We start from the raw sequence: 23706 nt of genomic DNA, 5'->3' as shown, positions 1-23706 counted from the left end.
TGGAGGGGTTAGTCCGCCACAGAATCCATGCAAGTTTAGGTCCAGTTGTCAACTTACTTAAGACACGTAGAGCTGAGCAAGGTTTGCCAGATTTGACCCCCACAGATTAGTCTACTGGAGATAAATACCATAGCAAAACTTTTCAAACCTTAGGCTTCTACATCCATATTTAGGTTCGTAAACAAAAGTGACAATTTTCAAAAATGATAAACACCTCTAAAGCGTCTAATGAGGTCAGTGAGATTTGTGAGTTGCTAAGCAGACCTGAAAATCAGCTCCAGCTTGTATTTAGGTTCCTAAATATGGATGTTGCAATTTAACTTTAGGCACTCTAGGGTTGAAAATGTTGGCCTATATGTTTAATTAAATATAGTAATGCATATGTTCTGTATACCTCCCCCAGTTTTTATTCAGGTCTCATTCAGACAGTCTGTAGGGAGTTCGACTAGATTTGGGACCCTTAGACTTGCCAAGTCTGATATACTCTCTCCTTACATTGTAGCTCAATTCATGTTAAGTTCTAAGACTCAGGAATTCACAACCTAAAATATGTTTAATAGCAAATAAGTATCTGAGACCATCGTAATTCTAGTATATTGCATAATAGTTTCTGATTATCTAAGGGCTGGTCTACACTACGGGGGAAAATCGGTCTCAGATACGCAACTTCAGCTACATGAATAACGTAGCTGAAGTCGAAGTATCTAAGATCGAATTACTCACCGTGTTCATGGCGCGGGATCGATGTCCGCGGCTCCCCATGTCGACTCCGCAACTCTATTGGGGTTGGTGGAGTTCCGGAATCGATATAAGCACTCTCGGGGATTGATATATCGCGTCTAGATGAGACGCGATATATCGATCCCCGAGCAATCGATTGCTACCCGCCGATACAGCGGGTAGTGAAGATGTAGCCTGAGATGACTAGAAAATTACTGTACTTGCATGACTGAAATCAAATTTGCCAGAGATCAGGCTTTGCTGAATCCCATGAATGGAAAAGAATGGGTAGAAATTGAAAAGGAAAGGATTGCACTACATTTCAATGTGGGAAGTCAAATCCCACTTGTTTTGGGGCCAATAATATTTCAGATTAAAGGGCCATTAGGCAGAATGAAAGAGAACCACGCTGGACAGGCTTTCTTCTGAGGGACAGAAAAGGGTCTTCCTCCTGAGCATGACAAATCCAAAGAGAACATGTGGCAGCGGCAGCATCAAAAGCGAATTGACTACTGTACTTCATGTGTACGAGCACATGCACATGGGTTTCTAGTGTCTTTCAAGTTTAATTTGATACTTTTTATTTCGAAAATTATTTTTCTCCCTTTGGCACTCTACTGTCTTGCTGCTTTGCATCCGATGAGGGAATGTGGAGCTGTTGGCAGCCTTTTGATAGTTCATGGCGTGCACTGGCCGTGCTTTGGATAATCCACTACTAATGCTGGTGTAAGAATAGGTGAATGTTTCTGTTTCATAAACAGCTGATTTGTGATTCCTGTTCTCTATAGCAGCATAAACACACCCTGGCATGTTATTTAGAAATAAAAAGGGTTGTGAGACTATATTTTTTCTTTTTTTAATAAGCAACATTAATTTCAGGAAAAAAAATTCAACAAACATAAACAAATCCCCAAACTATTACAATTTTAAATTACTCACTCTTCACCACTGAAAAAAACACCCTTTTCTGTTTCTAAGTGACAATATATTTTTCTTGTTTATTTTTGCTGACTCTGTGGTTCTGTTGCTCATTTGGGTCAAGTTAGCAAGTATAAATTGTATTGCTCTTTTCATGAGAGCAAAAAATTTCTGTAAAGGATTTGTCCACCAGAGTAAAGTTTCTCCAGTATCAATTTGCAGTTTTCTTCCATGCACACCTTTTACGTAGCGTATTTAGGGATACATATGAAAACACAGTACTGTGATGTCAACTAAAAATCATGTCAGTAACCGGTTGTAGGAAATATTATCAGAGACATATTTAACAATCTCTAGCTACACTGCAGAATTTAATAGACAGTCACAAAATACCCTTCCTGACCCTTCATCTCTCTCAAACGGTATGGCAGGGAGCCAACACTTGTGCTGAAGGCACCATGGAGATTTATATATGGAAGCAAAAAGTATCTCAGAGTTCAGTTTGCCACCTTTATATGCCTGATGTAGTTCCCATGGCTAGATTCTGGTTGCTCTTTATGCAGGCACAGAATGAAGAGAGGAGGCAAGGAGCTGCCTATCAACACATATGCTAAAAAAAATTGGAATGATACAGAGAAGATTAGCATGGCCCCTGCGCAAGAATGACACGCAAATTCGTGAAGCGTTTATATGCATCCAAAGATGGGTGGGGAAGGAAACTGCTGGAGCCATGTCTCCACTCCAGTGTGCTGGCCTGTGGAGCTGGCTAGCCACATGGGTGGGGGAAGAATGCTGCACCCTCACAGGGGATAGCAGTTGTTTAACACTCACAGCACACCAAGGGAGAAAACTGTGATCTGTCCCCAGTGGACCGCCTGGAGTAGTGAGATTCCATTCTGCTCACCAGTGCAAGGCTCTACCTTAGCTTTATGCATGTAGCTTCATTGATTTAAATAGAACTACTGAGATAGTGAAGCGGTCATCAAGGGGTTACTGGGGGGTTTCAGAGTATGATGGGTCGCATCCCTCTCATTTTCTGTTAGTGGGTGTACTGCTTTCCCCTCTCTGCTCTATTAGGTAGGTGAATAAAATCATGGGTTCCCAGCCTGCAATATTGCAAGTAGAGTGTTTCTCTTATGCACTGAGCAGTCCCAGTATAAAAGCTGATGGAGTCAAGTTCTACTCAAAATGAGAAAGGGTCAGTTGAATTTTGAAATTTGCCCTGCTTGAGCTATGCTATGAGGTATGCATAAACTTCTGCCTAAGATTATTACTCTGATACTATATTAAAAATGAGCAAAACCCTTTTCTGATTGTGCAGGAGTGCTTAAACAAGGGCAAACCAAATGTTTGACAGAGGGTGCAGTGTGTGTATGTGTGTGTGGAGGATCTGATTCTCATTATCTAGTGTTATATTTATAGTCTCTCTGCTAAGTAGTAGTAGTTGTTGGGACATAGTAGACCAGTCCTCTGATGGAGCAGAAATCTGTGAATCTGCTATTTTCTTAGAGTAAGTGGTTTATTTAACATCATATACCCACTCGTCCTTGAACAAAAATGTCCAGAAAGGGCACACAAATGCTGCCTCTTTTAGCTCAAATTCAGTTTCTGGTTCTGAGGAAGCAACTCTGCCGCAAGAAGTGACTCTATAGAAATTAAGTCAGAGACCAAACTTGCGTGTGCTTGTAGCAACTGCTCCCCACCTTGCCCCCAAGAAACGACATCACAAATACTTACAACTTCACAGCATTTCTTCAAAGACTGCACACGAGTTACTTAGCACATGAGGTCAAAACAAAGCAAAACAAACCACTCCCCCCAACAAAACAAAAACAAGAACAAAAAAATAAATAAAACCCTTGTTAGACTATGTATAACAGCACCATCTTCTGGTGACTACCACCATAATTCATTTTTAGTAAGCAGAAGGTTAATATGGTGGCAAATTGTTTCCAATATAAATTGGTCTATAGTGCTTTATGCTCCTTTAGTGTTGTGGAACCAGTTCCCAATGATTCAGTGTCTGTAAAATCTTTGCATTCTGCAATCCCTTGAAACAAAGAGATGTTGTTTTTGAGTAATTGATGAAAAAGATACACTTTTTTTTAATAATATACTTTTAAGTGTATGTGTGAAGGTATTTAAAGTCTCACTTTTAAGATTCCTTAACATTTCCAGAGAGTGGTGATGTGATTCAGGCCTTATAGGTTTACAAAATTGAACCCTTTTCTTTGAATACATCCAGGGGTGAGAAAATAAATGGAAGACAGATGGGCTCAATCAATAAAGCCTCAGAAAATTGACCTATTCTTTTCTCAAGAGAAAGTACAAACATAAAGGGAATTAACCTGCGCACACTGCTATTTAATGATTCACAGAAACCTTTCCTTAATATACAGCAACATGCTAATATTTGATTTGGCTACAACTTGAGTAACTCCAATTAATGGCATAGAATAAGATAAAATTTTTCACACTAGGGTTACTTTTGACTTTAGGTTCGTTGCCTTGTATTTATACCAGGATACGTGATATCAGAGACAGGCCCGTTATCTTTTGTATGTTGCAAAACAGTTGGGTTAATAAAAAAGATTGAGGTGCTTTGATTCTGAATACTACTACATGAAAAAAACAACAATTCTTTATGAATGTCTTTAGTTCATACCTCTTAGGTAAATTTGTTCCCAATTCTTTCAAATGTCTAGTGAGAGACTGTGCATTATGAAGTGTCATTCTGGGACTGAATCCGTCACAGCTTGAGTGAAATATAATATATACATACCATTTATACCAGTGTTTTTTAGCCTGTGGTCTGCAGACCCAAGGGCTCCGCAGACTAAGATTTTCAAAGAGGCCCTTGAAAAGAGGCATTTGAAATTTTGCAGGTGTCCGCAAGTTAAAAAAAAAAGATTGAAACCCATTGTTTTGCACCGATCCTGGGTGCAGTCCTGCAAATAAACAGCTGAGTACATTTGCACAAGATACTCTGAGAGGGCTCACATGAATAAGTCTCTGCAGCATCAGGATCTATATTATTATGTGGATAAATGTGTATAATATTCTATTTATACTATCTATATGTTAGGTAGTGAGACTTTAGTTAAACTTTTTTTTTCCCTTTCCTAAATGATTCGATGAATAAAATATAAGGATTTCATTAGGGAAAGATATTTAAGCAAATCCTATCATAATCTACATCTTTTTCCCCCCCAGGACATGAATGAAATATCCAGCTTTATAAGAGGTTCAACACTTGGCTGTCAGCAAAACAACTTAAACTATCCTCCTTTCACTCCTAGTAAGTCTATAGTCTTTAATCATGTGGCAAAAATCCAAGTGTGTGTGAGATACAAGTAATCAGTTATAATGAGATGAGGGAAATTTTTACCACTTTTAAACGTTTTATGTTCTAAACATTCCTAATGACAGAAAAGATGAGTATATAGTATGTTATCCTCAGTAGCTTAGGTACTATTTCCAGAACTCCTGAAGGCAAATGTCTTTTTTCCAGTAAAATGTTTCATCATTCTTCAAATTATTAGCTGCATTTGCTAAAGTAAATGTTGCTATTGCTTTAATTAAGTCAGGCAATAGTATTGATTTTCCTTTATCATTAATAGCTTTAGGCCCGTAAGCATAACTAAACTGGAATTCTAATGTTTTATCAAGCAATAACTTATGTAACCCTGTCGCAGTATCTTGCCAGATCCATTAGTCCAATAATTAAGGGTGAAGTTGTGCAATCTTTCCACATGCTTGTGAGCGATTGCTCACAGGAGTAGTCCCATTGGCATCAGTGCATCTGCTTGTACAAAGAAGTGATCAGCAAAGTGATGAAGGGCTGCACAATCTAGTACTTAGTGCAGAATTTTAGACTGCATTGAAAGTAAAAAATATCTGTTTATTTTTTTCTGATCACACAGGCTCTAGTGAAGAGTGGAAAGATTTTGCTCTGTCGGAAATACAGTTGTAACCTGTGTGGGCATTTTTCCAGTGCAGTATTTAGGAGGTGGGGAAAATGGGAAAGAAACAAGGAGCAGGGAATGTCTGTACAGAGCTGATTGGCACTTTGCACTCTAGCTGAAGCAAGGGGCAGCACATGGCTGTGCTGCTCTGTGAGCAAGGCCTAGTCTACACTGGGGGTAGGGAGGAGTGTTAATCTAAGATATGCGACTTCAGCTATGAGAATAGCATAGCTGAAGTTGAGGTACCTTAGATTGACTCACTTTGTGACCTCATGGCACGGGATTGACAGCCACCACTCCCTTGTTGACTCCACTTCCACCTCTTGCCCTGATGGAGTTCCAGAGTCAACAGGGAGCACGTTCGGGGATTGATGTATCGCGTCTAGGCAAGACGCGGTACATCAATCCCCGATAGATCGATCCAGCGGGTAGTGTAGACATACCCCAAGGCAGGACCCAGACTGAATCTCTGAGAGCTTACTTCTCCCTCTGTACTGAGGAGGCCACACACCTGTGCTGAAGAAGGAGTAGCAGCTCAGCAGTGGATCTTCTCCTCTTAGCAGGATTTAGCAAAGCAAATAACCCATGCAGGGAAATAAGGAAGCTCCTTATGCCTCCTTATTCCCCTACACAGGCATGCAATCCAGATGACAGCTAAGCCCATACTGAGCTACAGTTCTGCAAAATAAAGCAAGATTTAGTAAGAGAAGTGCTGGAAGGCAATAGCTCTGAAGAGAGATGGTGGTTACTATTTAATAGCACCTACAGAAATATGATAAAATATTTAATAATTGTATGTCCCGGACAAACTTAATCAGATTATATATCAGGGGTCAGCAACCTTTCAGAAGTGGTGTGCCAAATCTTCATTTATACATTCTAATTTAAGGCTTTGCGTGCCGGTAATACATTTTAACGTTTTTTAGAAGGTCTCTCTGTAAGTTTATAATATAGAACCAAACTACTGTTATATGTAAAGTAAACAAGGTTTTCAAAATGTTTCAGAAGCTTTATTTAAAATGCAGATCTTACCAGTTTAGTGAGATACTTGCCCTTGCTTTTCCTTGTGGAGTTTTCCAATGTCTGGAACGTATTTGGATACTTTAAGCTGCACACAGGCTTCTGAGTGATCAGTTGTTAACCGCTTCGAGAGGGACAGAGGACAGATTTCAAGTGTGAAAATACCTGTTCACACAGGTATGTGGATCCAAATGCTGAAAGCATTGCAAACACAATTTTCTTCAAACAGTTAAATTTTGCTGGCAGGGATGTCCAGCAGGTCAGAATAGAGGCCCCATGATCTCTCTTGCTAGCTTCAAGTGCGCGCCGCAGATCTCCAAACTTTGATTCTGAGCTTTTTAACTGAATGTGCTGCATTTCGAAATCTTCAACACCCATCCACTGAAATACAGACAAATCCAAGTTGCTTTCATTTAAATTTTCAGGTTTAATTAGAAAAGAAGTTATTAGACCAAATCGCTGGAAATCTTGAAATCTGTCAGAAAATTCTGATTCCAGTTCATGCATGTACTTTCCAGTCTCATCGACACTGACAGTGCAACGTGTCAATAGCTCTTTTATGAGTTGGAAGTAGCGGAAAGAACTGGAAAAAAACTGCTAGTTTCACAACAAATGCTTTCCAGGCTTCATAAAGATCCAGAACTGTTTGCCCTGCACCCTGGATGGTGTGTATTTGGTTGTCATGGTAATAGAATCTTGTGTTGCTATGGCAACTGAATTAGATTATTAGGGGATAGCCCAGCCAGTTTTGAGTGGCTGTTGGTTAGTTCTGTGTGTGGCAGTAAATGGCTGTTTCAAGGTTTACCGCTCTCTGTCTCTCCAGTGATTTCTTCCTAAAACTGGTGCCCCCAGGGATATAACACTGGAGACAGAGATTGAGTTTGTTTAGGTGAGTGGTGATATCAGTTAGAAACGTGAGCTTACGCAGCCATTTGTCATCATCCAGTTCAGGGTAGTTTTGTTCTTTTTCCAACAAAAAGTTTACGAAGTGCACCGAAACCTTGCCATGACTTAGCCACTGAATGTTGTTGTGAAGTAGGATGTCGTTATAAGCACTGTCCAGCTCTTCTAGCAGTGCTTGAAATTGTCTGAGAGTCAAAGCAGATCGAGCAACAAGGAAATTCACAATTCATACCACTGTATTCATCACTTTATTAAGTTCTGAATTAGAAATTTTAGCCCACAGGATTCCTTGATGGATGATACAGTGAAATTTGACTGTTGGATGGCCAGTTTGATCTTCAAGTATCTTTACAAATCCCTTCTGTTTTCCGACCATGGCAGGAGCACCATCTGTTGTCAGACAAAACGCAAAATATTTTTCTGATGTCAACTCCCCATAATTCAAAATGGTTTACAAATCTTTCTCCTTTGTTGTGCCATGCAGGGGTTTTAGGCAACAAAGTTCCCCTTGGTTTTCACCGGCAGCACAATGTCTTGCAACAACTGCCAAACGTGGAACATCATTTATATTCACGCTCTCAGCAACTGCAACACTAAACACTGCTGTGTCTTTCAATGCAGTTGTCTGCTTTTCTTTAATGTTTTCTGCCATTTCACTTATGCGTCTCTCAACTGTTCTGACAGAGATGGGCAGTTCTTTTATTCTAGATATGATTGTATCTTTATTTGGCAAATCATTGAACAGAATCTCCAAACTGCTGAGAAAAACTTTTTATATATTTCCCATCTGTAAATGGCTTTCTCTTTTTTAGCAATGCACTGTGCAATCTTGTAACTTCCTTCTGTAGTTTGATTTTTACTTACACTTAAGCTTTTCAAAACATTGCTTTGCTTCTCATAGGCTACTACTGACTTTTTGATTGATTCAGTCTTGTCTGCTTCGTCAAGAAAGGTTTTCTCATGCTTCATTTCAATATGTCTTCGAACACTTGATGTGCAACAAACACTTTCATAACAGAAAGCGCAAATAACACGGTCCTTCTTTTCAATAAATCCAAATGCGTCTGTCCAAGCAGGCTGAAAGATCGGACATCTAGCTTTGCTTTCTTAGGAGTTGCCATTTTGTCAAACATTCCCTTCAACTCTCAGTGGGAAAAAAAATGGCGATAGAAGGCAGGCACAAGGTCAAATGCAGTGTGGTCTGATAAAAGCAATTTTAAGATGAGGGGGCTGAGCTGCAGCCCCTCTTGCCTCATATGCAACCCTCAATGTCCCAGGCTGGGGACAGTGGGCACAGCGGGGAGGCTGCCAGAGCACTGATCCAAGGCCAGGAGCAGAGCCAGGGGTGGCCTGCGGGGACTCCAGGCAGGAAAGCAGGCTGAGCGAGGCTGGAGATCCTTACCCCAGCTGGCAGGAGGTCTGTGGTTGGAACCCCAGATTGACAGCTGAGGTGAGTGGAGCTGGTGGCTGGTAGGGCTGAGCAGGGCCGGAGGCCTGGATCCTCTCTGGCAGGGGACCTGTGCTGGAATTCCTACCGGAAGCAAGGTAAGTGGGACCCGCGGCGGGACCCCGGCTGGCAAGGGACCAGCAGAGGGAACCCCAGAGTGGTGACAGGCTGGCTGGCTCAGCCTGCATCACATGCTATCAAAAATTGGCTTACGTGCCACTTTTGGTAGGTTGCCGACCCCTATTGTGCACTAAACTCCACTCTGATACAAAAGCTGCATTTATAGAAGTATTAGAGGTAATAAGTGAATTGTTCTGGGTTTGCATACTGATTGCCATGAGGTATAGGGAGCTCCAAAGCAGAAAAGTACCACAGTTTAAACACAGATGAATAAAGCCAGTGTACCTCAATCTAGCTTAACCTACTGTCATATGATATGATATTGACAATCACCCGTTGTTCATTCTTGAAGCACTTTGGTGAATGTAAATACTAAACAAAAAACGCCCCTCCATTTTGTTATGTATTAAGATAAAAGATTGCAAATATTCAAAATAAATGCATACTCCAATGTTGTCATATCATTTTCTAAAGGTATTCTCGATGGACTCATGTATTCAAAGACACTTTGCATGGATGCAGTGCAATCTTGGGGAAAACACTATGATGTTCACAGTCTATATGGATATTCCATGACTCTGTCTACTGATAAGTAAGAACTGCTTTCTTATAATTGTTACATAAAGGTACACTAGAGTATGTGGCCTAAAGTTGCAAAAATGATTAGTGATTTTTAGGTACCCACTTTGAAACTCTTTAAAGGAGTCTGATTTTCAGAGATTGTTGAGCATCTGCCTTCTGGGAATCAGGTCCTTCTATGATTTCTGAAGCTGGGCATCCAACACTGAAGCACCAAAATTCACTAGCCTGTTATAAAAATTTAGGACTATGTGGCCATGTGGACTATGTGGCTTGTAGAATCAGTTAATGGAAGGAAGACCTTGCATTACTATTTAAAGTTCAACTCAAAAAAAAGTCTTAAAATTTATGTTGTCTTTAAAAGTGCTAGTGACCTGCCAACCGTGTTTGAATAATTTTCAAACTTGATGTAATTTCAAGACTATTTATTTCAATCAAGTTTATTTCTGTTAGAAGAGCAAATAAAACCATGGTTCTGGTCCTGGCTAACACAGCCCACGGGACCACTATCCCGGTACATAAGTGTCTTCACCTCATCCCATTTTGCATCTAAAGTTTCCAGTAAGTCTCACACATCTCCTGCATGACAGGTTCTGAACTGTGGAGTGTTAGAATAGAGGAGCTCTCTCTGTGCTTTGTTCTCTGCTTCTCTAGGCAGTGGGTTTAAAAAAATTATAGGTTCCAACATTTCCTTTCTCCCAAACACTCAAACTGGTAACTAGTTAACGTATTGGATCCTCAACGGATCTAAATTGGTGCAGTTGCCCTGAAGTAAAGCCAGTATATTCCAACTGAGTATCTGGCCCAAAGTTTACTGGGCTAAACAGTTTCAGAAAGAGAGCTTATTTAGAGTGAATATCAGGAGCTCAGCTAAAATACATCTGGCTAACTGGAAATGAAACAACATCCCTGGGCCTTATTATTTTTATGAATTAATGAATTTGAATTGGCAATATGGAAAACAGATAATCTATCAGAGTTCAAGTACATTTACTATGTGGTATTAATTCCAGTTTCATTTAATTTTCAGAGCTATACAAGCTGTTTTTCCTGGAAAAAGAAGCCTTACTATTTCTAGGTCTACTTTTGCTGGATCAGGCAAATACACAGGACATTGGCTAGGGGATAATGCTGCTACATGGAATGATCTGAGATGGGCAATACCAGGAATACTGGAATTTAACCTCTTTGGGATACCTTATGTATGTCATAGTTATTTGGCATCACCTTTCAAAGCAACAGATTAAGAATTAACAATGCAATCTTTTCATATGGTTGCTTGCTATCTAATCAAAACCAATATAAATAATGACCTTGTTCTTTAAAACATAAATAGTCATTGGCAGAAGTCCAGAAAAAACAAACAAGAAACTCTCATCCCCCATGCACAGCTTTAGACAATTGGCTGGATTATTTATGGGGCTGTTGATGTCCTCTGAAGTATCAGGTATCGGCCACTCCCATAGCTGGGTTTCTGACTAGATGGAATTATGGTGTGCTCGAGTGTACTCTGTCCTATGTTTCAAGCTATCTGTCACCCTTTATTATTGTTTTATCTTCAGTGATTAGCTCTATGAGCTGACATTATACAGTGTTTTCCCACTGCCAATGCAATGGGATAGGATTGCTCATTTATAAATGAATGAAATGGCCAAATTCCATCTTCAGGATTTGCATTCCTGTGATTGTACTGTGCTGCCATCTTGCAGACTGCTTAATGTTATTTATTTCTTAATCATTTATTTATGGTAGTGCCCCCTGTGTGTTAATGTTTTCCAAACATTCACAAGTGGTGCTCCGAGGATCTCGTGATCTAAGGATAACAAGATGGAGGTTAGGGAGAAGGAGAATCATAATAGCCAATTTAGCTACAACAAGTCAACTTCATTCACTGTAGGCTGACCCATGTGACTACAGATTGCACAGTAAAGCCCTATATGTGCATATACAAAACAAAAATGCTCAAATTAATGTATGTAACACCAAGTCATTCCTTTCCCCATCATGCCACTCTCTTCCCTTGTAACTTCCCACTAGTCCCTTCTGATGCACCTTTCACACTGAAATAGGAAAAGGAAGGTGTTTTTTTTAAAAGGTGGACAAATTTCAGAGATGATGTGCAAGGTTGAGCCCTTTACACTCAGGTGGGATCCATCAGAGCTACTTGGAAAAATACTTTGTATTATTGCTACCAGTGTGCAAAAGAATGTAAGGGGTCGTCTACATGGCCTTGCGCTGTGGTACACTGGAGGTGTGAATTGCAGTGCACACTAAAATGTTTCACTGAAAGTGCCCTGTGTAGACTCTTGAGAGAACTAAAAAGTACCCAGTTTGTGTTAACATGGTCCTGTTTGAAATGGGACTTAAGTTTCTTTATTACATTATAACATTTGGCATATAAACTTAAAATCAATTTTAAAAGAAACTTTGAAAAATATTAGAGTATTTTTTTAAAAAAGGAGATATACCTGACGTTCCCCCCTTCAAATAATAATCTTTGATAATATCTCTGTGTTATTCAGAACAGAAGCCATTTGACAGCTTTGGGTCTGAGTGAAATTAGATCTGAAAGAAGAAAAGTGTCAGGGGGAAATATGCTGAACACCTCTCTCAGCCTGCCTATTGTGGCAATTAAGGATATGTTGATTATTCACTGGAAATGTTTCCTTTCACTTTGTATATCATCTTTGTAAGACTGGTAGTATGCCAATTAAAAATATGTGTGTTGTATAATACATATAGGGTATATACAGCATTTTGATACACACACTACTTGTGTATAATTTTTTAGATTGGTGCAGATATTTGTGGTTTCTTTGATAATGTCACAGAAGAACTTTGCAGACGATGGATGCAAGTTGGAGCATTTTATCCATTTTGCAGAAATCACAATGCTGAAAATTACGCGGTAGGTTACAAATACTCTTAAAGTTCCTTAAAGATATCCTTACATTACCAATTTCCTACTACTGTTGTATCAATGAACTTACAAGTAGACTACTAGCACAAAAGAACTGGAACAAATCCACTGTAATGTAATTATTTCTGTTGTCCTTAGTTAATATTTACTCAGTCATTGAAACAACTGCTGTCCTACTGGCATAGTGTAGACATTCTGTCTCCTGCATTCTAATACTCTGTTCAATCAGGTTTTCTGGTCGAAGTGAGCTATATAGTTCACTGCATTGTAGCTGATATTTTACATTCGTAGGTGGTCTTAATGAAATTCTAACTCCAAAAGAGTCACCTCCATTGGAAATAATTGTACGTACTGTGCCAAGTTCACCACTGGCATCAGCAGCTGCAACCTCATTGTGTCACTGTTCATGTGGACTCCAATGGAGTTGCAGCTGCTTATAGTGGATTTGGCCTACAGTGTTTGCCAAAACACATTTCCTTCCTCATGACAACAATAACAATCCAACCTTTATTTTCAGCCTCAGGATCCGGCTGTATTTGGGGCAGATTCTGTTTTGGTGAGATCATCGAAGAACTACTTGAACATTCGATACACTTTACTGCCCTACCTCTACACCCTTTTTTACAAAGCTCATACGCAAGGAGACACAGTAGTGAGACCACTTCTTCATGAGTAAGTTCACTGATCAAAATATGCATAAACAGTATTTTTTGTGGGAAAGAGGGAATTCAATAGGGCAGAGTTTGATGCTATTGTATACATCATATTTAGACACATTTATAATACAATAGCTTTTTAAAAAGATCAATCAGAAATCACATCTGGCTTCCTAAATTATTATAGTTTGCTCTAACACCTGCTGTGAATGGTATGAAATGTCAGTGGTAAATAAAGAAATGACTTTTTGGCATGCTGCACATTCTAGAAGTTGCATGTCCTAGCTCTTAAACTCTTGAACAAACTATTTCTAAACAGGAAATATATGAAAAATACATTTATAAACTAAATAAGGAAACACAGGAATGTATTTCTGGCATTGTCTGATTTTCTTCATACGGAAATAAAAACAAGCTATAGTGCTATAAATTTCCAGTTATCAGTGTTGCCATTCTTCTGTGTTGATTCCAGGCAATGTAGTGTTACCCATGGCAATAATCAAACAAACAAAATAAATTCTGCTACCTTCTCCATCTTTTAGGTTCTATTCAGATGAAGCAACATGGGCTATTGATCGACAGTTCTTGTGGGGCCCAGGTCTTCTCATCACTCCTGTACTGGACCCAGTATGTTTGATTATATATTAAAATCTATCTTTGAAATCTTTGTTGAGCGCTGATATTCATATTATTTAGGACTCAATTTTGCCCCTAATCATCACTGTGTATCTCTAAAATTTATAACAGCTAATACAATGGAGGACACCCTATTGTCTTTACATTAGACCATTTGTCTGCTTGGATTCTTCTATGCTGCAAAGAATACATCTGACTTCTGGCTGTTCTTCTTATAGCTAATAGCAGATCTCCAAAAAGATGTTTTAACCAGAGTGGATAGGTTTACCAACATACACATGTTGACCAGATAATTTCATCAAGTAACCAATGAACCATGACCTAGCAGAGCGAACATCAGTTATAGCTAAACTAATGCAGAAACATTTATGAATGTGACCATTCACAAGCAGGTAGATAAGAGGGAGAGGACATGATACAATTATTTGTCAAGCCATGTTTCTTAAATTCACAAGCATCTTCTCTTCATCTCTTTGTAATTTCACTGGAGAACACCAAGATCGTGGATTATTCCTGTTGCAGTGATGACCCTCATTAATTCAAAATTTCCCCTTTGGCTCTCAGTCTCACATATGCAATCACATTTTTCAAGCTCTGTCAATACATTTGTTAAATGTACAAAACAAGGCATATCTGAAAAGAAATATCTGGAACAAAGTAACACAAAAGGAGATTTGGGGGTAATTGTAAATATCAAATAAGACATGAGTTTGCAACATGATACGATATCAAAATGAGCCAGTGTGATTTTTGGGCTGCATATCACACACAAGTATCATATCATGGAGCAGTGATGTAATAGTCCCTCTATGGTTCTGATGTGACTTTGCTAGGATTATTATATGCATTTATGCGTACCTCCATTCTACTAACATTTTCACAAGTTGGTGTGATTCAGAGAAAAGCAACATTGATTAGGAGCGTAGAAGGACTGATTTGTGAAGAAAAGTGAAAAGCAAGAGCTGTGCATAGCTTAGCTAAACAACATTTAAAAGGAACTATGATAATAGTCTACAAACATCTGAAGGTGTAGATACCCCCAAAAGAATTATTTAGTTTGGTACAAGGGGATATGACTAGGAGAAATGGGATTAAAAAAAGGAAGAATTGAGGTTAAATATCAGGAAAAATTTCTGATAGTGACAACTACTGGATTGTGGGACAATCTACAAGGAACATGACAGAAGCCTCATTGCATGACACATTAAAAATGAGACCAGATGGATCAGTAATAAGCCTACTTTAGGGCATAAATCTTCATTGCACATGGATGAACAAGGACATTTTTTTTCTATTCTAACTTCTGTGATACTGGGGGAAAAAGTCTTATACATTGACCAGACCATTGTAGAGAGAGGTCCTTCTTTGTAAACAAAAATCAGAACAAATATAATTGAAATTCTCTTGTCAGCTTGAAATTGTCACTTTGGAAATGTTGCTTTACTTGCTCTTTGATTTGTCTTCAAATATGAAAGATGTTTCTTTATTCTCATTTCAGGGTGTGGAAACAGTGACTGCATATATTCCTGATGCAGTATGGTATGACTATGAAACAGTAAGTAAATGCTGGGCTGAGTCCATGTCTGTGTGTTCTTCTCAACATTGTGCTCTATGGGATGGGTTGTGATTGTTAGACCTGGTAGAGGAGATAAACATGAAGGAAGCAGAAAGTTGAGAGAGAGAGAAGGGAGGAATGGAGGAGAAGATAGGAGAGATATAATTAAGAGAAGAGGAATAGATAGAGAAAAAAGAGAAGAGAGTTTGTAACAATTGTTAAGCAAGGTTTATGTTTCTTCTACTTTCTGTACAGTGCTGTTAACACCAACATCAGTAAATAAATAGTAAAATATAATACTTTCAGTCTCTTATGAGCATTCAAACACTGGCATGATATTTTTATTTCTAAAGAAATTAAGTTCACTACTTCTGTGCCAATTCTTCTGCCTGTTGGCTGGAGAAGTAAGGTAAGATTCTACTCTGTGCATGACACAGGACAGTGTCTACTTTCAGCCTTCCAAGATGAATTGGCCTTTCTTTGTGTGTTGATCATGCTGGAATCAAAAAGTAAATGTTTTTTGTTTGGTGGTGTAATCTAGGGTGATTTTCTGTGATAGTAGGCAGATAGTGTCTGAATAGACATTCATGTATTATAACTGGAAGAACTGGAATGGAAGCTCAGAATGTGAGAAACCATTCTCTGTAGTGAGTAATGTAAAATATCCATTTTCTCTTCCATTCCCATAAATTAGGGTGGAAGAGTAGTATGGAGAAAACAACAAGCAGAGATGTATCTCCCAGCAGACAAACTAGGACTTCATCTGAGAGGAGGCTACATTTTTCCTATTCAGCAACCAGCTAATACAACATTGTACAGGTACATTTTAAGGCTGAGCACTCTGATCACACTACTCTGTAATGTGATTTCAGGAGTGGGCTCAGAATTGTCAGATTTCAGGCCATTGGGTGTATCATACGGGAATGTCTGAAGTCAATTGCATCCGACGCTCTTTAGTCAGGCTAAAGTCCCACTGTAGCCAGGGGTGCAGGGTCACTACTTCAGTGATATTTGGATCAGGTCCTGAAGCTCTACAGTCAAATATATAGCCAGTTTGCTTGTCAGTTTGCACACACCCGGTTAAATTATAGCTTTGTCACAAGTCCTGAGTAAGAGTCAACGTGCCCAAGGAACAGACTAGGAACCAGACTAAGACACAGACTCTCAATCTGGTCTCTGGGTCCCCCTTTGCTCCAGAGAAGTGGGGGTAAGTAGTCTGCACCAATGTGTCCCTCTCCCTACTAGCCCATATGTGTGATTAGCAGCACTGTGGCGAATACCATCGTCCATCTCTACTACTGATGAAAGGGATGCTCCCTTGTTGCCCTGTGTGAATGTGAAGGATGAGTTCCTCAGGCTGATTACTGCCTGTGGGACAAAGTGTGGATGCTAGATCAAATTCCTTTCTCAGTGTATATCTGGAATAACAGATTGATACCCATGTAATTAGGAGGAAAAAATGGCCTGTTGGGTTTAGTATTTAAACTTTGAGATTGGTAATAGCTGAAAGCATTGACATACTTTCATGATTAATGAAATAATACAATTACTGGTTAATCACATGTTAATTTTGTGTAATAATTTTTAGTCCTGCCACACATTTTCATCCATTTCCATGAAAATGAAAGGCAATTTCTTCAGGTGAAAAGTAGCTTAGGGAAAATCTGTTCTGTTGTGAAATTATTAAAATCTCTCGCCAAAATACGGTCAAAGGAAATCTGCAAAATTTTGCAAACACAAAACCTCAGTTTTTAACATGAAGATTTTGGAAATGAAAATTGGTAGTCAATATTTTTTCAAGATGTATCAATATAAACAACGTCTAGATATCATTTATGCTCTTCAGAGAAAGTCTTTCATTTTACAGCCGCAAGAATTCGATGGGACTTATAATTGCATTAGATGACAATAAAGAAGCAGCTGGAGATTTATTCTGGGATGATGGAGAATCTAGAGGTAGGCACATTAGATACCTGTAACATTTGCAGTGTTAGTATATTTGAAAATAATAATCCTAATTTTTTCATTGGTTTCATGGATGAAGAATTTTACATTATGCAAATTAGTGGTATACAAATTATAAATGTTACAATCAGGGGGCCCAGTCTTGCAAATTCTTACTCACTTGAATAGTTCAGTGGGACATTAGTGAGGGTTTGGGTATGCAACTTCAAGTGGAGGAAATGTAATGTTCTGTTCACAGAAGGGATTGAAAGCTTGTTAGAATTGTTGTTTGCTTGTTAATATGAAAAAAAAAGAGGCTCATATTAACCTTTAAAAAAGTCCAAAGTTGTACACCATATTACTGACATATTTTTAATACACTGAATTCTGCTCTCAAATTTGCTGTTGTAAATCCAGATTAATTCCAGTGGATGCAAAGCTGTCTTGGATATGTCTACACATGCTACAGTCACACATCTGAATCACTGTGAACATACCCTTAGATGTGGGCATAAATACAGATAGTGATAAAGTTGGATGCTAAAAGTGAGGCGTCTAAATCCACAAACAAACAAACAAACATTTCATGACTGATCATGTCAATAAACCTTATTGCCTTCTAGGGTTGTTGCTGTATTGTTGTTGTAGCACATGTAGCCACCAATCTGAGATGAGATTCCAGCTGTTCTGGATACTGTACACACACAAACCAAAAAATAGGAGGATCTAAGTGCACCTATGTAGCGGGATTTTGTTTAATAAATTTAATCAAAATAATTTATAAATGTATTCATTTCTATCACATGTCCAACTTAGCTAAATAAAATATCTGAGTTTTATCCCTTTAAAATACCATAGTTAGTGATGGTAAGGTTGAGATTAAAGCTAATTTGGAAAATAAAGGGAGTTTGGACTTTGAATTATAAAATAACTGGCTGTGATTTCTAGAGGCACCTAAGAAGTTATGCACCTAAATTCCGTTGAAATTTACTGGGATCTGGGCACCTAAATCCTTTGTTTGACAATTCCAGCCTTTGTCCTTTTTATTTTACCTTTGTTAGACAAACCAGCAAGCAGTTTAAATATTTATTCCAAAATGACTTCCTGAAGACCTTTTATTACACACTCAAGCTTTTATTAAAAAAAAGATTTAAGGACCTGTATGTGATAGTCTTTATTGTTTGTTTGTAACCCATTGTAGCACCTTATTAAAAAAGCTAAGGATTTGGTTTATGGCATATGCCCATTAAAACTAATGTATTTCAAGAATACTTGGTTTTCAGGAAGTTCTGACCTTGCATTTTTAATCTAACAGTCTCATGCTATCCATAGAGAGAAGGGAATAGAAAAATAAATTGAGCATGATTTAACCATGCTGGATGGGTTTAAAAAGGAATTTAAGAAGAAATGTCTCAACAATGAGGGCTTATGCATAATGAAGATGGTCAAAGCTCCACCATGGTGGTCAAGAATAGATTACACTATGTCATTCCACTAATGTTTCATCTGTAGTCCTGCAAAATATGGCCCTGAACTTGTGCATTTGAGTGTTTTTATACACAATTCTCACTGAGTGAAATAGAACTTCTCTTGTGCATAAATGTTTTCAGGACTAAGATCTAAAGGTGGTGGGAAGGTTATATAGGATTACTTGTGTTAACTGTTCTGATTTCTGTCTATGATCCTGTAAGGTACTGACTGTCTAGAACTGAAATTCATTCTAACCTCTATGTTCAGATATACACATCTTTTGATCAGTAAAACTGTTAAACAGATCATCAGTGACCTCTACAAATGTGCTTAAGTTAAGAACTCTGAGAAAATTTAAATATAGTCTCCCTAACAAGCCTATCTGTAAAAAGATTCTGGGATTCTGCTACTGTTCCCCTGTCATCAACTCACCTGTTTACAGATCAGTTTTTCATTGAGAGGGAGATGGGAGAGGTCCCAAAATGCTCCACACTAACCCTAAACTTCTCAGTAAGTGGTAGACCTAATTGTGAAGAAAGACCTAAATGTGAGGAAATACCAGTGGTAGACCTAATTGTGAGATGCTGCCTATCTGATTCTCCTGTTGTGGGACACCTGGCTGACTACATCATCCTAACTTCTCTCTCAGCCCCAATTCCAAGGTGCTGCCATCGTATTAAGGAGTCTGCCTTCATCCACGTACTTTAGCTGTGAAGGACTTGGACTCTTTTCTGGGTTTTCACTGCTGTTCCTTTAAAGTATAAAGTGCCCAATCTGCAATTCCCTACGATCACATTGTACTCTGTAAATCTTAACTCAGAATATTGAGTCTATCTGTCCTGATATTGAAGAACTGGGGTATTTAAGGGGAAGTTATTTCACTACCTCAAGTAGGAGGGCACCAAGCTAGCTGGATGCCAAAAAGTGGGGCTGCCAGGGCCGGTGCTACCATTTAGGTGGACTAGGCGGTTGCCTAGGGCAGCAGGATTTGGGGGCTCCAAAAAGCAATGCCCTCCAATTTTTTTTAAGTGTTTGAGCGGCTGCTGCCCTGGGAGGGAGAGGGAGTCTGAGCTGCCGCCAGCAGTCCAGGGATTCCCCTGGGTCAGCGTGCCACTGCCGGCAGCCCAGGGGTCCCCCTGAGTCAGAGGGCCACTGCCAGCAGCCGGCAGCCCAGGGGTTCCCCTGGGATAGCACGCTGCCAGCCCAGGGGTTCCCCTGCATCAGCGCGCCAGCAGCCGGCAGCCCAGGGATCCTCTTGGGTCAGTGTGCTGCCGCTGGCATCCAGCAGCCCAGGGGTTCCCCCAGGTTAGCGCGCCACCGCCGGCAGCTGGCAACCCAGGGATTCCCCTGGGTCAGTGCGCCGCCGCCAGCAGCCCGGGGGTTCCACTGCGCAGTAGCTGCTTCTATTCTCCCGGCTTGTGGCGCCAATCAGCTGTTTGTCGCGGCAAGCCTGGGAGGAGAATTAGAGCAGGACAGCATGCTCGGAGAGGATGCGGAGCAGAGGTGAGCTAGGGTGGGGAGGTACCACAGGGCTCCCCGGGCCTGGGGATGGGGAGCTGCTGCAGGGGGGGGAGCTGCCGCGCGGGCGCCTCGGGGCAGAGGGAAGCTGCTGCAGGGCTAGAGGGGTGCAAGGTGGAAGTTTTGCCTTGGGCACGAAACTTCCTTGCACCGGCCCTGAGGGCTGCTTGTGCTTCAAAAGCTTATGGTATGATGATTTTGCTTTATACTGTTGAAAGTCTTTTTTTTAAAGATCTATGCAATAATAGATACGTATCCTACTTATAGAATCCAGTTCTTATTGTTTTGACTCTGCCAGTCCTGAGTCATGCAAAACCTTTTGAACTGTCCATGCTCTTTTAAGTCTCATGAAACTCTGGGCTGCCTTAAAGAAAAAGCGTTATGGTTTAGCTGATAATTGCTGCAATAAATATCGAATGCCCTGGGAAGCTGCTGCTATTTCTACAGAGGGAACGTGTTCATTTTCAAGATCTAAAATAACTCAGATTTTATTGTACTAATATTGAGAAACAAAATTATATGAGCTGTTATGATTTTTTGATCATTTTGTAAAACAAGTCTTCCTAAAAATTTATGAGTTTCCATCGTCCTTAGAAATTGTTCACAATTTCCTAGCAACCACAACCTTCTTCATGTCCGTCTTTTGTTTTTTTTTTAAAATCCCACACTGCAGTGTTTAGTAATCAACTCTTACATTTGCTACCAATGAGGTATTTCATTCCCTGTTTCATAACTACATTAGATAGAGTATAATAGAAACTCTTTGCATAATAGATAATTGTTCAAAATATTTCAAAGAGTTAGCTTTGAAATATGGATATAAGATTAAAAGAAAGTGTATGCAGTCCTTCTGTCAAGTAGCATTTTAACTGCACTGTAGATGAATATCGAGTTTAGGCTCTCTTTATGTCAATTGCATGGCAAAGAACTATGATCAAGTAATGTTATTACTTTTGCGAAGTCAAGCACTCAAAAGTTAGGAAATATCAGAATTGAGATTGCGTGTATACACACACACACACACTACCCACACATATGCTGCAAACACACACACACACACACAGGCTGCACACTTTACACAGGCACAGTTACGTGCTGGTTTTTTTCTACAGGACCCCCGCCTTGTTTCTATCCAGATTTGGTAAAGCACTTAACCACAGGAAGACAATGGGCTACTCATTTACTTAGAGTTAAGCATGTGCTAAGTGCTTTGATTTCATAGTATGTTTCCACAGGTTTGCCTTTATAACAGCTTTTACTGTAATCATTCTTTAACATTCTGCTCTTTAAAAAGAATAGAAAAAGAGCATAAGTTTAAAGCAGGTAAATATCCCCATAATGTAGGATCAGTTACATGGACATCAGGGTAGGCAAAAGAGTTTAGTAAATCTTCATTTGTCCCTCATTGGAAGCTATGAAAGACAGGAATTATGTCTTAATTTCAGTTTGCACAGCACTTAGCACACTGGCGTCCAGATCTTGATTCAGACCTCTTGGTGTTACTATAATAATAATGTAGCAATCTATTGGTTTCTAATTGTGACACAATCCTATGCTAAACTTGTCATTAATGCTGGGTAATTTCTGCACTGTGCTTAGAAAGTATTCATTTCTCTCTCAACATTTTAGGTACAGTGGAAAATGAAACCTACATTTATTACCAGTTTTCAGTTGCCAGTGTAAGTAATTTTTCCTAAAGTTATTTTCATTGTGTTCATATTAATCTGTAATGTTTTCAGTTAATCAGAGCATCATGTTTCATTGATTGTTCGTTCATTCTTTTACTAACTTTTAGATATCATAAAAGCACCATATTTCCTGACAGATGATAAAATTGACATACAATTATTTATCAAATAGAAGAACAGCAAGGTGGCGATTGCCTTCAGCTCTCATCATACCAATGGGAGTTTTGCCTGAGTAAGGGAGGAGATGCAGTTCTATTAAAAATGCAGTAGTGGACTCTATAAAGTGTATTTTAATTTATTTCTGCACAAGGTTTTTTGGGTTTTAGACTCTAGACAGATATTCTGTCAGTAGAAATAAATGTAACTATCCCACACGTATTTGCTAACAAATAATACTTTTATTAGGACAGCAATTCTATCATTTCTTACATATTAAAAAACATCATGAAGTCTGCCTATAAGGCTGAATGTGTCCATTCTATGGGGATGAAGAACTAGGGTAGGGAAGGAGTGTTGCATCTATTGCATCATTGACTCCTTCCTTTGACCCCAAAGAAGCCCCTTCATGCGTCCTCTGTTGGACTTGGGTCTTTTAAGGGAGCGGTGGGCACAGGATCAGAACTACTGAATAAAAACTTGTCCCCCTCAATCCATGGGGATTTCAAACCTAGATAATTCTGACTGGGTAAGAATTAATTCATGTTTCTTTCTCTGCTGTGCTGAAATTCACCCAGGGGAACAGCTGGTGGAGGGGAAACTCACAGGAAGCATAGGAGTAGAAGAATGAATACCTTCATAGATCTGATTATCATTTTTCTTTTCTTTATTTTTAATCTATTTTCCCTACATCAGTGGTGCAAAGTGAAGCCAATGAGCTGGCATTTTAGAGGTGTCAATTTTTAATTTTTATTCTAAGGAGTGAATGTCAGCAATTTAATTAGGCTGTCAGTACATGGATAGTTGATAGTCTCTTTTGTCTATTTTTTCTAGATTTAAACAAGAATTTTTAGCAGCTATTTAATGGATGCATTCAATTCACTCAAAAAGAGAGTGAATAATGTTAAAAAATCCTAATTGTCTCATATAATACGTCTGTATTATTATTACAGCTACCATGACACTGACGTGTATAGTATTTAACAGTATCCTTTCCTGGTGACTGAGTGGTTCATGGGGCTAGTAATAGGATATAGAGCATTTTACTAGTGTGTCATCTGTTTGATACTAGCACAGCTCCGTTGGGACTGAAAGCTACTGACTGATGGTAATGTGATTAGTGTAAATATCTTAATATTGCTCCATGACATGAGTGGAGAAAGTTCACACCATAAAAAATCACCCCTAGTGTACTAAATGGTAGCCTTGTTTGCATTCTTAGCAGAGAGGCCAAGGACCTGATGTGTGCAGAGAATAAATGTATATAACTGGTTCCTCCAGGTCATAGTTAAGATGCACTTGTTGGATGCTGTGGGGAAAATTTCTCTGTTGCTACTTGTGATGCACCTGTTCCCAGGATCGCTGCATAACCACAGGTTTATGTACTGGGCTATTAGTCTTCCATTAGCCCTGAATCCACACACAAGCATTGTTGTTTTTTGATAAGTAATCAAAAGTTTATTAGTAATTAACATAATTTATTTCATAATC

General features: G+C 39.2%; 1 protein-coding gene and 1 non-coding gene across 2 annotated transcripts in view; both read left to right on the top strand.

Annotated features, from left to right (window-relative positions):
• SI (sucrase-isomaltase) overlaps positions 1-23706 on the top strand; it is a 200856-nt gene that overhangs the window by 47241 nt on the left and 129909 nt on the right. Inside the window, exons 14-23 of the mRNA XM_050965764.1 lie at positions 4852-4936; positions 9568-9685; positions 10703-10874; positions 12464-12580; positions 13110-13264; positions 13791-13875; positions 15383-15439; positions 16134-16258; positions 17307-17395; positions 22001-22050. Coding sequence (XP_050821721.1) covers positions 4852-4936; positions 9568-9685; positions 10703-10874; positions 12464-12580; positions 13110-13264; positions 13791-13875; positions 15383-15439; positions 16134-16258; positions 17307-17395; positions 22001-22050 — 1053 coding nt within the window. The remainder of the gene's footprint in view (positions 1-4851; positions 4937-9567; positions 9686-10702; positions 10875-12463; positions 12581-13109; positions 13265-13790; positions 13876-15382; positions 15440-16133; positions 16259-17306; positions 17396-22000; positions 22051-23706) is intronic.
• On the top strand, positions 2233-2335 carry LOC127057366 (U6 spliceosomal RNA). Its single transcript, XR_007776090.1, has one exon. It is a non-coding gene; the product is annotated as a U6 spliceosomal RNA (small nuclear RNA).

This window comes from Gopherus flavomarginatus, chromosome 8 (assembly GCF_025201925.1).
Source record: "Gopherus flavomarginatus isolate rGopFla2 chromosome 8, rGopFla2.mat.asm, whole genome shotgun sequence".
Taxonomy (NCBI): domain Eukaryota; kingdom Metazoa; phylum Chordata; order Testudines; family Testudinidae; genus Gopherus; species Gopherus flavomarginatus.
This window is presented reverse-complemented; position numbering and strand designations above follow the sequence as displayed.